We start from the raw sequence: 13,838 nt of genomic DNA, 5'->3' as shown, positions 1-13,838 counted from the left end.
CGAGTTAACATGAAAATCATGACACGCTTGTCATGTGCAGCATGACTTACGTGCCACGCTCATGGTGCGGTGGCGGCCGTTTCGCTAGCTTGATATACACCAGAATTGGTATCTTCCGACGTGACTGTGTGACGAACATAAATAACACGAGTTCACATGAAAATCATGACACGCATGTCATGTATAGCATGACTTACGTGCCAAGCTCATGGTGCGCTGGCGGCCGTTTTGCTAGCTTGATATACACCAAAATTGGTGTCTTGCCACGTGAGTGTGTGACGAACACAAATAACATGAGTTAACATGAAAGTCATGACACACATGTCATGTACAGCATCACTTACGTGCCACGCTCATGGCGCGCTGGCGGTCGTTTCGCTAGATTTGATCTACCCCGAAGCTCGTATTGCGTGACGTTACTGTGTGACGAACATAAATAATAGGAGTTAACATGAAAACCATGACACGCATTTTCCTCAATGACATACAAGACGATTAGGGGTGTGCGAATATCAAATTTTTCGAATACGAATCGAATACGAATATCCACCTTCGAATATCGAATCGAATATCGAATATCAAAGGAAAAATGCCTCCACAGTAACAATATTTTATTTAACATGTAGCTATTTGAAAAAAACAAAAAAACATTAACAGCCTTGGCATGGCAGCACAACATACACTGCTATCAGCACAACATACACTGCTATAAAAACATGGCAGCACAACATACACTGCTATCTCCAGAACACAATGACTAGGCTAGCACAATGCACATCACAACACAAGCAAATATCACGGCACAATGAAAGTAATAAATACATGTTATCATGAAGAAATATGAGTTGCTCCAAATGATCAGGCAGCAGGCGCTCCCTTGTAACAGAGAACCCCCCTCCCCTGCCACTGAAAAGGCACGCTCGCTTGGAACAGAAGTGGCTGGTATAGGGAGTTACATGGGACAAAGCTTTCCCAGACTGGGGTATCTGAACAGTCCGCCACCCGTCACGTGGGTCACTGTCTTTCTTCAGAAGTGGTCCCGCATGGTGAACGAGTGGTAGTGCGGCACGTTACGACCGCATAATATTCAAAATGTACGGTTACATGATCGCCAACAGCGCTGCACGTCGGAGATGCACCAGCAATAAATCATACGTATTGGGGCGCTCGTCGCAGGCAGATATCGTGCCTCCGTGTACTTAGGATGTTTATCGCTCCTCTCGGCAACGTTTTTAGCGATACGAACGCAGCAGAAATGTGGAAGACGAGTTATTTTATGCGTGATAATCGAATCGCGTATTCGAATTTTTCGAATATTCGAAGTTATCGAATATTCGAAACTTTTCGAATACACGATTTTCGAATCGAATACGAATATTTCGAATGTAATATTCGACGAATATTCGAAACTTTCGAATATTCGCACACCCCTAAAGACGATGTATGCAGCTCTTTGCTGGCTTCTTCGCATTACATCGATTCCCACAATGCGTGGGACCTGCCGGCTTTTTTTAGCTTCATAAGTCTTAACCTTAAACATTCTGCCGCGCGGTTCTTGGCCTATCCCCCTTAGTGCGTTAGCGCTATCTGGTAGAGGACATCATCATCATGACATGAACGAGCGCAATAAGGGAGGGATCAGCAACCAGTTCATACCTTTGTACGTGCCGTGTCCTAATCGCTCGATCAGTTTGGGTTGAAGCAAACAGCACAAGCCAACAACAATATGTTCATGCCGTCATTGTTCGTCTGAACTGCTCCGAGACTGGCCTGGCCTTCCGAGACAAGCTTTCATCGCCCGTGATACAGCGTGCTTTAGATCTGCCATCGTGTGTCTTTACTCATCTTTAAAAAAAATGGCAGGAAGTGGAAGATGGAAGCAGGGCCGGATTAACAGTGCGGAGGGCCCGGTTCAAAAAAATAAGGGGGGCCTCTCCCCCCTCGCCCCGCCCCCTTTCTTTCCCGTTTTGTCACCTGGTCATGCTTGAGACTTGACGATTTTTAGATTTAGCTGCAAAGAACACAATCCATATTTATTCTAAGCCTCCCCGGAGTGTTTAATATCACCTGGGCGTTTTCTTTCTTGCGGAGCACGTGGAGAGATTGTCATCGTAATAAATAACTATATCAGGAGACGAAGACGCATGGACAGCATTAAGATTTGTCTCGTTCGTTGGATCATACTGAAAGAAGACTAAACTGTGCGAGAAGTTTAGACGAAAAGAAGGAATGCATACGACACTTAGAAGTGCAGTCCAAGCACCGTGTTTGTTTCTTCCATGCCAGAGTATTTTCCAGCCATATTGATCGCGTTGTCGTATGACTGGCCACGACAGTCTTGGAAGTTAAGTTCAAGATTTTCTAAGAGGTCGAGCGTTCTCTTCGCGAGATCTTCCCCTTTGTGACTGGTTATGGGCAAAAATCCCAGAAAATGTTCTTCAGGCTCATCGTTAGCAACGTTGCGGACGACCACTGTAAGTTGATCCCTGTGACTCGAATCAGGTGTAGAATCAACTGAAAGAGAGAAGTACTTGGCACTCGCAACCGCGCAAGTGATTTTTTTTTTCGGACTTCAGCTCCGAGGGCTTCTACAACCTCTTCCACAATGGTTGAGAGGAGAGGTAGGATGTTTTGCCACGTCCAATGTTCCCGAAGTTCTTTATATGGGCGGCAAGGAAAGGATCAAACTTAGCGATCAGTTCAAGACACCCAAGGAACTTGCCATTTTGAGGAGACCCGAGTAAATCATTGGATCCTCCGAGAGAGAAAGAGCCCTCGTTCTGCAAGGAACATTACCACTGCAACTACGCGGTGAAGAACATTTCTCCAGTAAGTTGCCCGTTCCGAGCAGTGCTCTTCAAAGGAAGGAAAAACAGCGCGAATGTTTGGACGAACACAAAAGGGACACACACGACGACAGGCGCTGACTTACTTTCTGTGAAGAAGGTACATGTCAGTGTACACACGCGTGACTGCCATTAATGCGCTAACATCCCTCTGACATCGACATCACCGCATCACCGCTCTTCAAAGGATCGAATGACCGACGTCCTGAGAGAACGTCGCTTGCACAGGTCAAGCACGCATTGTCTATGACACTCATTTTCCTCGTGTGTTTGTAACTTTGCATATGCCTTGTTCCAAGAACTGAACCCATCTGGTTCCGAAAATTGGTCCTTTCTTGCTGACATCAGAGTACAGGGAAAGCAATACACAGATCATTTGGAAGGGCTGTACAGCAGCCATTCGCGCAAGACTGCTTCGCCGTTGGTGCATAGAACATTTCTTGATTGAAGTGGCGGTGATAGCCCTTCGGTGCCGCGTCAGTTGGCTGAAAGTACCGCTTCGAGCGGGAGTAATCACCCCGCATGTTTCTAGCATTTTCACAGACACCCTGGGTTTGTGCCACCCAAAAGTTGACAGTGGCTACGCGCAGAGGAGATCAGTCCACGGGATCCATAGACATGCAAGGACGCTCATCAGGCAATGGCTGATCTGTCTCAGTCGGGCTGCTCGTTTCTGGAGAACTGGGCTTCATCGCAGTGTGCGATGAAGTTGGTTCCCCGACCATGCTCATTGAGGTTGTTGCCTTTAAAGCCATTGAAGAGAGCGCCTCGCTTGCGCCGGCTTCGGAACAAACAGTTTCGCTGAGTGCACGGTCTGTTGGGTCACCTTCACTGGTCTCACTGGTCGACCGACGGATTACTGGCCGAGCTCTGTCTTGGCAAAATGGGCAGAAAGCTTAGGCATTTTTTTCTAAAGTGTCGCTGAGCTGTTTTTTTTTCTCCGTTGCCAAAAGGCGCTTTCGAGCGCCAGAGAACTCCTTTTTCCGTGGCATGGTACAGTAACAGAGCCTGCAAGCCAAGTTTATGATCTATAAGAACTTATTCAAAGTGTGCTTTTCTAGAAATAATTTTTACTAAGAGCGACAATGAAGGATACTCTCAAAACAAATTTATGAGTAACATTACGGTAGTTTAACAAGACAATGAAACGCTACCGAATAAATCTGATATTGGCGATAAACTCACTTACGAGATCTAGTTTATCGCGTAGTTTGGGTTTCTGCCAGCTGCTTCCTGTCTACAGATTACTCCCTCGACATGATCTGGATCTGTCTACAATATGAAGGAAGTGCACAGAATAAGACGATACAGCCGGAATTGACTTTACAATAAGATCTCTATATCACTGTGGTTCACATATCTTCGCAACGGGTTGCATTCTCAAGCGTTCTGGTTCAGGTGAATATAACAGCGATGCTCGCTCATTCCAATGAATGGTGACCGACAGGCTCCAAAGGTGGCAAAAATAAAGCACAAAATGTCGAAGCTTCGCGAAATCGGCCACTCTGAATAAGTTAGTAAGAAAAGCTCGCACTTGCTCATTCGTAAAATAAGTTGATAATGACGGAAGCAGCACAAGAGCAAACGCACCCACTTAGTCATTGCGTAATAATATATTCGCAATAAAAGTATTCAAATGTTAATCCACTGAATATTATTTTAATATTACTAATATTAAAGTAATTTATTAGTATTAATATTAATATTAATATTTAAAGTATTAATATTAAAGTAACGAAAATAGAAGCTCTGCAACTCTCGCATGAAACGTGCACACTGTACCTGTTAGCTATCTTAAAGTGCCCAAGTGCCCAAATATAAGAAATACGCTTGCACTTGTTTCCAATACTCGCACGAATGTAAATTTTGAAGCTCTTACCTTTAAGATCAGCATATCCGATTGTTCTGCAGTGACAACGACGAGTACAGAGCTCCAGAGCGTGAAGGCGCACGAAATTTCTTTAACCGAAGAATGCGTCATAAGAGCCGTGCTGCCTCGCGGATCGTTGAGCGCTGCAGCGGTGTTGTGTGATCTGAATAAGTTAGTAAGAAAAGCTCGTACTTGCTTATTCATAAAATTAGTTGATAATGACGGAAGCAACACAAGAGCAAGCGCACCCACTTAGTCATTGCGTAATAATATATTCGCAATAAAAGTATTCAAATGCTAATCCACTGAATGTTATTTTAATATTCTCAAGGGTCTCACAAAGGTGTTGGTAGTGCCTCAATCTTTGCAAAGTAACGAAAATAGAAGCTCTGCAACTCTCGCACAAAACGTGCACACTGTACCTGTTAGCCATCTTAAAGTGCCCAAGTGCCCAAATATAAGAAATACGCTTGCACTTGTTTCCAATACTCGCACGAATGTAAATTTTGAAGCTCTTACCTTTAAGGCATATCCGATTGTTCTGCAGTGACAACGACGAGCACAGAGCTCCAGAGCGTGAAGGTGCACGAAATTTCTTTAACCAAAGAATGCGTCATAAGAGCCGTGCTGCCTCGCGGATCGTTGAGCGCCGCAGCGGTGTTATGTGATGTCGAACAAGCTGCGCACATCCGGTCGGCTCGGAGAAGCATCATGTTCACCTGAGACGCCCGTGGTTGCATGTGCTATGCAGGGCATTGCGTAAAAGAAGTTCAAAGGTGATGGTCGGTTGAAGACCCCCACCACAACGCTCAAGCAATTGCGGTGAGGGTCTGCTGGCGGCCAGATAGTGGATATATGTTGTAGATATTTCCTGTGCACAACCTTTACCAAGTGATAGTCTCTTAATTAAGTTTCCCTATAGTATAACCACCAAGCAGAAATTAAGACAGAACGGCAATGCCAGAAGCGAAGAATCAAACCATTACTCCTTCGGAGTCCTTGCATAATGAGGAAGTTCCTTAACATACAACTATTTCATGGTGCGTTGTTTACGCTATAATGAAAGCATAATATATAGCAATATGCGTCAGCTTCATACCGGTTATTTTCATTCAGCGCATTAAACGATATTTCAAACAGGAACCACTCTCTATGCTCCTTCGCATTGCGTGTTGGACCGTAGCTGCTAAAATCCTCGTCAGGCTGCTCTATGTGTCCATCCGCTGGATCAGCTCCTTCCCTGGACACGATGCATGGTCTCCGGCGACTAAAAGGTTTTTACCACAGACTGTAGAACTGGGAACTGACTTCAAGATTATGCACGTCATGCAACGAACAACCTCTTAGAAGCATTTATATTGATTATTGAAATAGATAATCTGTTTCTATCAGGGGAATCCAGCAGGAGGGTTAAACTTTTTCGAACAAAACAACGAGGTCGGCCATTTTTTCTGTCCCTTGGGGGGCCCCCTAAAACCGGAGGGCCCGGTTCATTTGAACCCTTTGAACCCTGGATAATCCGCCCCTGGATGGAAGCTTGCGATGAAAAAACTCGTAAACTTGAGGAAGGCAAGTCCACTTGTCGAAACGTCGGCTCGAGCACCCACCCCCTGTTCACGAATTTTACTCATCTTTGCAATTCAACATGATCAGTCAGTCTTCTTCGTGCGACCATGGGCAGGAGCAACGCGGATATTTCCAGCGAAGCTACAAAAAAAAATGCGTAACGTAGGAGTGACTGAAAACAGCAGCGCAATTGTCTCTGCCAAATGACAGATATAAAGTTCTTTAATAAATTACACACTTTACGCAAAGTGATTAAAATGGTTTACTAATGACCATAGGGACTCGCTCCACCGGCTCATTGTGTTTGCACAAAATTGTCAAAACTATTTCAGGGTTCCTTTGAGCGAAACAGACCAGATTTCAAGAGAGGGCAAGCACGGCAGAGGGTGGCACAATGTTAGGTGAGCCTTTGCCCGGGAGTGCGCACTGTGAGGCTCACGATGATGATGAGACTTATGCACACAGACATACCTGATTCTTGCCCCATTGAAAAGCAGTCACCATGGCCACGAATATCTGAAGTTGCTTCATGAAGATATAAGCATGGAAGGCCTAAGTTATTGAAGATGCCATTAAAGCCCGTTTCTTTTGTATCAAAATGGCTTTGCCATAGCCGACTATTTTTTAGGACAATGTGCAAACATTTCACAAAATGCACACTTATGGTCATGGAACATCGTGCGAAAAAATGCTCGGAAAACAAAAGTTATTTTTAGCCTTTCAATGCCCGACAGTGAAAGTGTGTAAGTGACAAAAAATGACTCTCCACAAAGAAAAACATATCAAAAGCTTGTACAAAGTTAATAAATCTTGCCTCTATGTTAGAAAATTGTCAAATTTCATATTTGCACCGGCAGCTGTTCTCAAAGCTGCTGTGTAAAAAGGAAATAGCAGCGCTTTCATTCACAATGAATGGTGGAGTGAAAAAGCTGGTGAAATTTCAAGATTAAAACATTCATGAAAACCAACACAAAATAAAAAATAAACAGGCACAACAGGACCAATTAACTTTAGTTCTACTAGTTCACCTCATTAGTTGAAGCCTTGCACCTAGTTATTTATTACTGTCACGTGGTCGTGACGTCGACGTTTTGCGGTTTGACCTGCAAGGACGGTTCACTGCGGCGCGGTCAGCGTCGAGTGTTGATAACCGTAACCGTCGTTGCCGGTGAAACCTGAATACATCAAGACAAAACAAGAAGCGGACGTGGCAATATTCTCACGAACGTTTGAATTCCTCAGTCAACCGCATTTAAGAGTGTTGCATAAAAGTGCGAACCTTACTGAAATTTCACGTAGATTTTGCTGTAAATAAGTTGTGGTTCCTCACTATTTCTTTTGGAGTTTTTCAGAGGTAATTGTTGCTTGTCATGCGGACACCAGTGAACTCTTTGTCCAGCTGTAGGGTTGTACATCATTGAATTGGCCGTATCACACTGCAATCTATGAGCATTGATTAACATGCAAGATTCTGCCTCTTATTATCACTGAAAATGTGTTGCATTATGCATATTTTTCTTGTAGAACTCTTTTAACTTATTGAAATGGAAGCAAAGAGCTTTTTCGGTTAGGCTTGTGCGAATATTCTAGCGATTCGAATATTCGAACGATAATTACAGTAGTTGAATTTGCTTTGGTTCGAATTTAAATTCTGGGAAATTTCGAAGTATTTGAAATGAACGAATAAGTGACATGAACGAAAAGGTGGTTTCACTGCAGTGGAGGAGTGCTATAACGTGAATACAACATTCTAGGACAAATCCGCACTGCCGCGAAGCCCCACTTCAGGGTTAAATGAACATATTACCGTTACATCGATTCATCATAATTTAAGTTTGAAAGCTTGTTATACTGGCTTATATGCTCTAAGTACAGTAAATTTTAAAACGTAACATATTTTACAGGTTATCGCTTGCATTCTACTGAAAGTCAAATCATGCTACTATTCAAAGTTGCTTCCACTTCCTTTGAACCATAAAGATTGACATTGCACATGCCTTGTTTCAATTTAAAAAAATATATTGTGCAGGTCAGTTGGGTCATGACAAATATGCTTGTTTTCTTTAATATCTGATATATACTGCTCGAATTCGATTCGAGATTATTTGACCACATCACTATATGCTTCGAACCTAATATTTACTATTCGCACAAGCCTAGTTTCGGTTCATCTCACAGAAACAAGTATCTGTACTAAGGTTCAAAGGCCTAAGTTCCCATTTGCCCAAAGAAAAGGGGCCAGGAAGCACACAGCCAGACTAACTGCACATAGTGACGTACATACAATAAGCCTGTAAGTACTAATTAAAATTTGGCAGTTTGTTTGTGCTAAGTTCATGCGTGTCTAAAACAAAATGTTGCCACTATTTAACGCTCCCAAGTCATGCAACACAGGAGAGGGGTCAAGCGTCTTGACATAACTTACGCCTCCGTGTATGTTGACAGCAGTGTTGACAGGAATGCATTGCTAACCAGTGGAGCCCTGTACTTGGAGGCCCCTTTTACCTTGATAAAAGTTATTCTTCTTAGCGGCACTTTTGTTTAGGTGCACATTTCTTGAGCCTCAACTGCCGGCTAAGTGAAGACCAACATGCCACAAGTCTTCACGGTCCATAACACATCGTTGAAATTGTGCCATTGCCTTTCGTATGGCCACACATACCTTACACTCTGTCCATATAGCCCTTGGTGCGCATAAGTCCCGCTGCTGTCCCCTTGCACTGCGACGAAGTATCTTTATCACTCGCCGCTCTGATTACCGACAATGTTTCCATAAAATTGTGTCACAATGCTCTGAACCAAGACCGCTACAAGAGGCATGGACAGAGCTGCACAAAGGTAAGGAAAGCGGTGCATACAGAGGAACTCATTGAAATATGATGGCATGACTTTTTTGCGAGGGAAAGCTTTATAGTGAGAGAGCACATGCATTCAATCAGTTTTTAATAATGCATGTTACAAATGAAATACGCAACGAAACAACTTTCATATTGCTAAAATTCACTACTGAGTTGACAACAACGATTCTGCATTTGGAGTTTTTTTGTTTTTTTCCGCACCTCAGCTTTACTGCAATAAGAGTAACATATTCAGCATTCCAGGGAAATCAGCAAACTATTTCAGTGAGAAAATTCAATTAGACTTCCTTTGGATAAGGGCAACTATATGGCACTGAATGAATCTCCCTCGGCATAATGGCAAAGTATTTGAAACGCACAGTGCAGCTTTTTGATGTTTATACTTCAATGGGGTTCACATGTGCCCATGTGACAGTGGTAGAAATGCAGAGGTAACTACATAAAAATATTTCAATACGGCTAACAAAGAACTCGCTAACAGGACCACTTCAGTACCATAAGCAGCTTGAAGCTACAAAGCAGATACTTAAAATCACTGGTTCAGTTACTCTTTATCTCTGGCTTGTTTCTGAAAAGTCCCCTCTTGTATGTTTGCATCAAAGAAATTTGACTTTCAAAACATGCTGGTTCTGCTGAACAATGTGCGGTACTGTTACCCTAGTTTGCTGAACAATGAGCTTAAATTTGGTCTTTTGCTGCTACATAACATAAAGTACAGCATGAATAGCACGATAGGATACAGTGATTGTGCAAAGGCAGAACAGAAAAGATAAAAAGACAGTGCTATTCTGTCATGCCCCATGCCCATTTGTGCTACTTAACAAGTTATGTAGCACGAACTGCACTGTTCTCTTGTACAGCACAAAAACACGTGAAGTAAAGCACCTTCAGTGTGCATCAGTATCCTGTTCACTTTGAAGGGGTTCAGAAAAGGTGGTTTGGTGATAGCCAATACGCCTTTTTTATGGCGCAACGGTGTATGTCCGCTTTCCCTAGTGGAAAAGGTGTGGAACGTTTTGATATCGTCTCCGCAAGCTTCTCGATCTTGGAGGCTTTCATTCTGGTTATCCCAGCTGACCCGGATCACCACACAAAACTTTGCCCCTCTACTAAATCTTACAAGAATGTCAGAGGGCAGCACAGGAAAATGAAAAAAGGAGGATTGGAAACCTGCATAGACGTCATGTGGAAAGGCATGACACCATGAAATTTATCCAGGGACTACTGAATGCGTGGGTTTCTATAGCAGTTTTCCTATTAAGAAAGCAGTTTTCCTATTTTTCCCTTTCTTAACCCTTCTGCCACCTTGTGGAATTCTGCAGAACTCATTTGCAATTTTCCCATTATGTATACAAGTATCTTGTCATTACCCTTACCAAAGTAAAAATGAACATTCAGGCAACAGTAACGTCCTTTATACCCCTGTCACACGGCAAATCAAATGTCATTTACAACAAATGACATTAGGTGAACTTAATGTCATTTTACCTTCCTGCTGTCACACGACGAAAACAAATGTCATTTTAAAATGATGACCATGACCTTAGCCCTCCTGAGCCGTGACGTTGGGAGAAATAAAAATATATTAAAACTTGCATCTCACATGCGTGTATCCTCGAAAATAATTTTCTATCACCAAAAAGCTGCTCGAAGAATATAAACGCAGCCGTTTTACACAACTTGCCATAGCTGTACGACACAAAAGAAGTCAAGCCAAGAACTAATCGAAAACCAACATGGCGACGATATGACCGGGCGTTGGTGCAGTGAACTAAAGCGTGCGAGCGCGACTGACACTCCGGCTGCAGAAATGAGACGGCGGCAGCTAATTCGTGTAGTCACCACCTTGATCACCACAACACGTGCAATCGGACGATCAACACCCGCGATACGGGCAACAACAAGAGAGCACAAATGAAACATGGCCGGCGACCAGCCGCTCTAGTTGAGAGTAGCTTTCTTTCAGAAACTTTCGCGCGTGCTGTTACGTGATCAAACCAGTAATAAGTTAATCTAGTAAATAATAAGATATTTACGAATTACAAAAGTTACGCATACATAGGTCAACAGTTATCTCCCTAAAAGGTCCCTGGCGTCGAGACTACGCATTCGGTCTGAAATCGAATGCGAATGTGTTTCGGGAACTCATTCGACAGAAAATGTAATTTTCATCAAATGGCATTAGTTTCCCCGTGTGACAGCAAACAAATGCCATTACAAACGAATGACATTAGCTGTAAATGACATTAGATTTGCCGTGTGACAGGGGTATTACAGTCCCCATTGTTGTGAATTATTTGTCTACGCGATACGAGTAATACTGCTGTGAAATTTTGTACCACAAACATAAAAGAACCCAGAGGGAGAGGTCGGAGGCTCGTGTACAGTAACTGTAATCTCATATCAGCACAATCGCATCGTGTGAAACAGGGATAACAGTAGATTTCATAAAAGCGGCACCATTAACAGGTATATTCCTCTCAGCCAGTGAACAGAGAAACAAAAAAATGAAATTACACCCCAAACTGTGGTAACCACGGCTCGGTGTGCCGCAACTGTGCTGACAGGGCGCATCACCGCTTTGGCTCAAGTCATGCCAGTCCATTAAGCACACACACTCGCTGTGGTTGCACTCACAAGGCTGTGCCTTTACATTCGAGAGGTTTTTCTTTCTTCTCGTCGCTGCCACTCAGATAGGAGCGAGCCGAGGAATGCAAAAAAGGAGGACGTGCTGCTCTTCTAAGGTTTGCCCCTGCTGCCCAAACGTTGGGGATCCTGAGACGGGTAGTGGATGGGCGCGCGCATGTGTGGTACCGGCGGCAGCGGGGGCACTGTTCCCGGGGGCGCGAGTCCTGGAGGAGGCGGGAGCGGCGGGGGGAGCACCGTCTCCCCCGGCGGGGCAAGGAACGCCGCGGGCGGCGGCGGGGGCGGCGCGAACGGGACGGGAGGAGGGTGCAGCGGGGCCAGGTTGAAGTAGTTGTTGGCCAGCTCGTCGGGTGGCAGCGGCAGGGCGCCCGGTAGGCCCGGAACGGGTTCGAGCGGCGGTCCCGAGGGTCGACCTTCGGTGCCTTCGGGCCCCGACGGCGTCGCTTGGCGCGCCAGCGGGCGTCCCCCATTTGATGACGAGTCGGCGGCCGCCCAGGATGAGCTTGTTGAACGTCTTGTCGGCGGCCAGCTCGGCACTGACGCGGTTGGTGAACTGGACGAAGGCGCACTGCTGCCTCGCCAGCATGGTGACGCCGCGGATCTCGCCGTACTGGTAGAAGTGATCGCGCAGATCTTTCTCCGTCAGCCGGTCGCCGAGGTTGCCGACGTACAGCGTGGTTTATCGAGATGTCCTCCGGCGGCTCCAGTTTGGGCATGGCGGCGGCACGGCGCAGCAGTTTGTCAGCCACCGGATCGTTGACGCCGTAGTAGCGGTCGCGGATGTTCTGGTCGGCCAGCGGATCGTCCGGATCCGTGGGCTTCTCGTGCCGGTACGGGCACTCCTCGCCTCTCTTACACTCGCCTTTCACCCAGAAGCTGCAGATGTGAGGTCGGTTGCGCTTGTAGTAAGGCGTGGTACGCGCCAGCTTCATCAGGAGGTCGCTGGGGCTCTGCGCCTTGGCGAGAGCCCCGTACGGTTGGCTGGGGTCGCCGTCGGCCACGGCGCGCTCCATGTTCTGCGAGTAGTACTCCTTGTTGACGTCCGACTTGGGCATGTCGTCGCGCAAGCTGAGCGCGTTGTCGCGCACCTGCACCGGCAGGCCGTAGTCCAGGTCCAGCAGGCAGGTCTGGCAGACGTTCTTGAGCTTGCTGCACGTCTGACAGACTTCGGTTTTCTTGAAGCGCATCCGGCCGCCGGGACACCATCGGAAGACGGTAAAAGGGCGCGAGCATATCTTGCACTCCTTGCCGAATCGCTCCTTGGTCATGCGTACGTACGGGTTGTCGCCCAAGCATGTCTGGCAGAGGATGGGGAATTCGGCTTCTTCCCAGTTGAGCCGGTTATAGGTGTTCGCACTCTTCGATGTCGCCATTTTTCGCAGTTCGCGTCGTGTTTACTCCAGTGTTGCTGCCCGAGAATCAAGACGACTACCAAAACGCGATCGCAAGGTCTCCTAAATAACTCTCGCTACTTACTCAGCAATCAAAATTATGAAGTTTGTGCCAAATTATTAGTACAATAAGTACTTAAATTAGTCAAAGTTTTGTTGTTTCTTGAAGTAGCTAGAATTTTAAATAAAGAAAGTCCGAAGGTGCCGGTTATGGCGTTGCGAGCCACAAGAAGCAGAAGCCGAAGCAATCCAGTCCTTGCAAGCGCGTGTTCAGAAGGATTGAGAAGGTATGGGCCCATATCCTATTTCATTTACCATAAATTGGTAGTATCTGGCCTCTGACAAAACCAATGCCACGACAATGGCGTCAGTTTTGCGGTGGTCTAGTGCAGCAGTTGTATAAATGGCTGTCCGGAGGCTTAGCGCCATTTACCGTAGCTGACAAATTCATTCATTCGCGTTTCGTAGTTCTCTTGGCGCGGCATGGCCGTACTGCGATGTCGCGTATTCGGTTCGAATGTTTCCTCGTACCTGGACGCACTGAATCATTGCCACGCTTTCAGGGAAAGCCGATAGCAACAAATCCCGCTCGACGATGCACGAAACATGGAATTAGGCTTCCTAGCGTGAAAGAAGAGTCGCGAGATTGTTGCGCGCAGAG

The 13,838-nt window shown here is 45.5% G+C and overlaps 1 protein-coding gene across 1 annotated transcript; it reads right to left on the bottom strand.

Annotated features, from left to right (window-relative positions):
• Positions 1 to 10,886: 10,886 nt before the first annotated feature.
• LOC119386726 (pre-mRNA-splicing factor RBM22-like) lies at positions 10,887 to 13,206 on the bottom strand. Its single transcript, XM_037654011.2, is given in 3 exon segments — positions 10,887 to 12,236; positions 12,238 to 12,465; positions 12,467 to 13,206. Coding segments are annotated over 3 exon segments (1,278 nt in total). The 5' UTR covers positions 13,160 to 13,206; the 3' UTR covers positions 10,887 to 11,879.
• Between the last annotated feature and the right edge of the window lie 632 nt (positions 13,207 to 13,838).

The sequence above is a fragment of the Rhipicephalus sanguineus genome, chromosome 3, assembly GCF_013339695.2.
Source record: "Rhipicephalus sanguineus isolate Rsan-2018 chromosome 3, BIME_Rsan_1.4, whole genome shotgun sequence".
Taxonomy (NCBI): Eukaryota; Metazoa; Arthropoda; class Arachnida; order Ixodida; family Ixodidae; genus Rhipicephalus; species Rhipicephalus sanguineus.
This window is presented reverse-complemented; position numbering and strand designations above follow the sequence as displayed.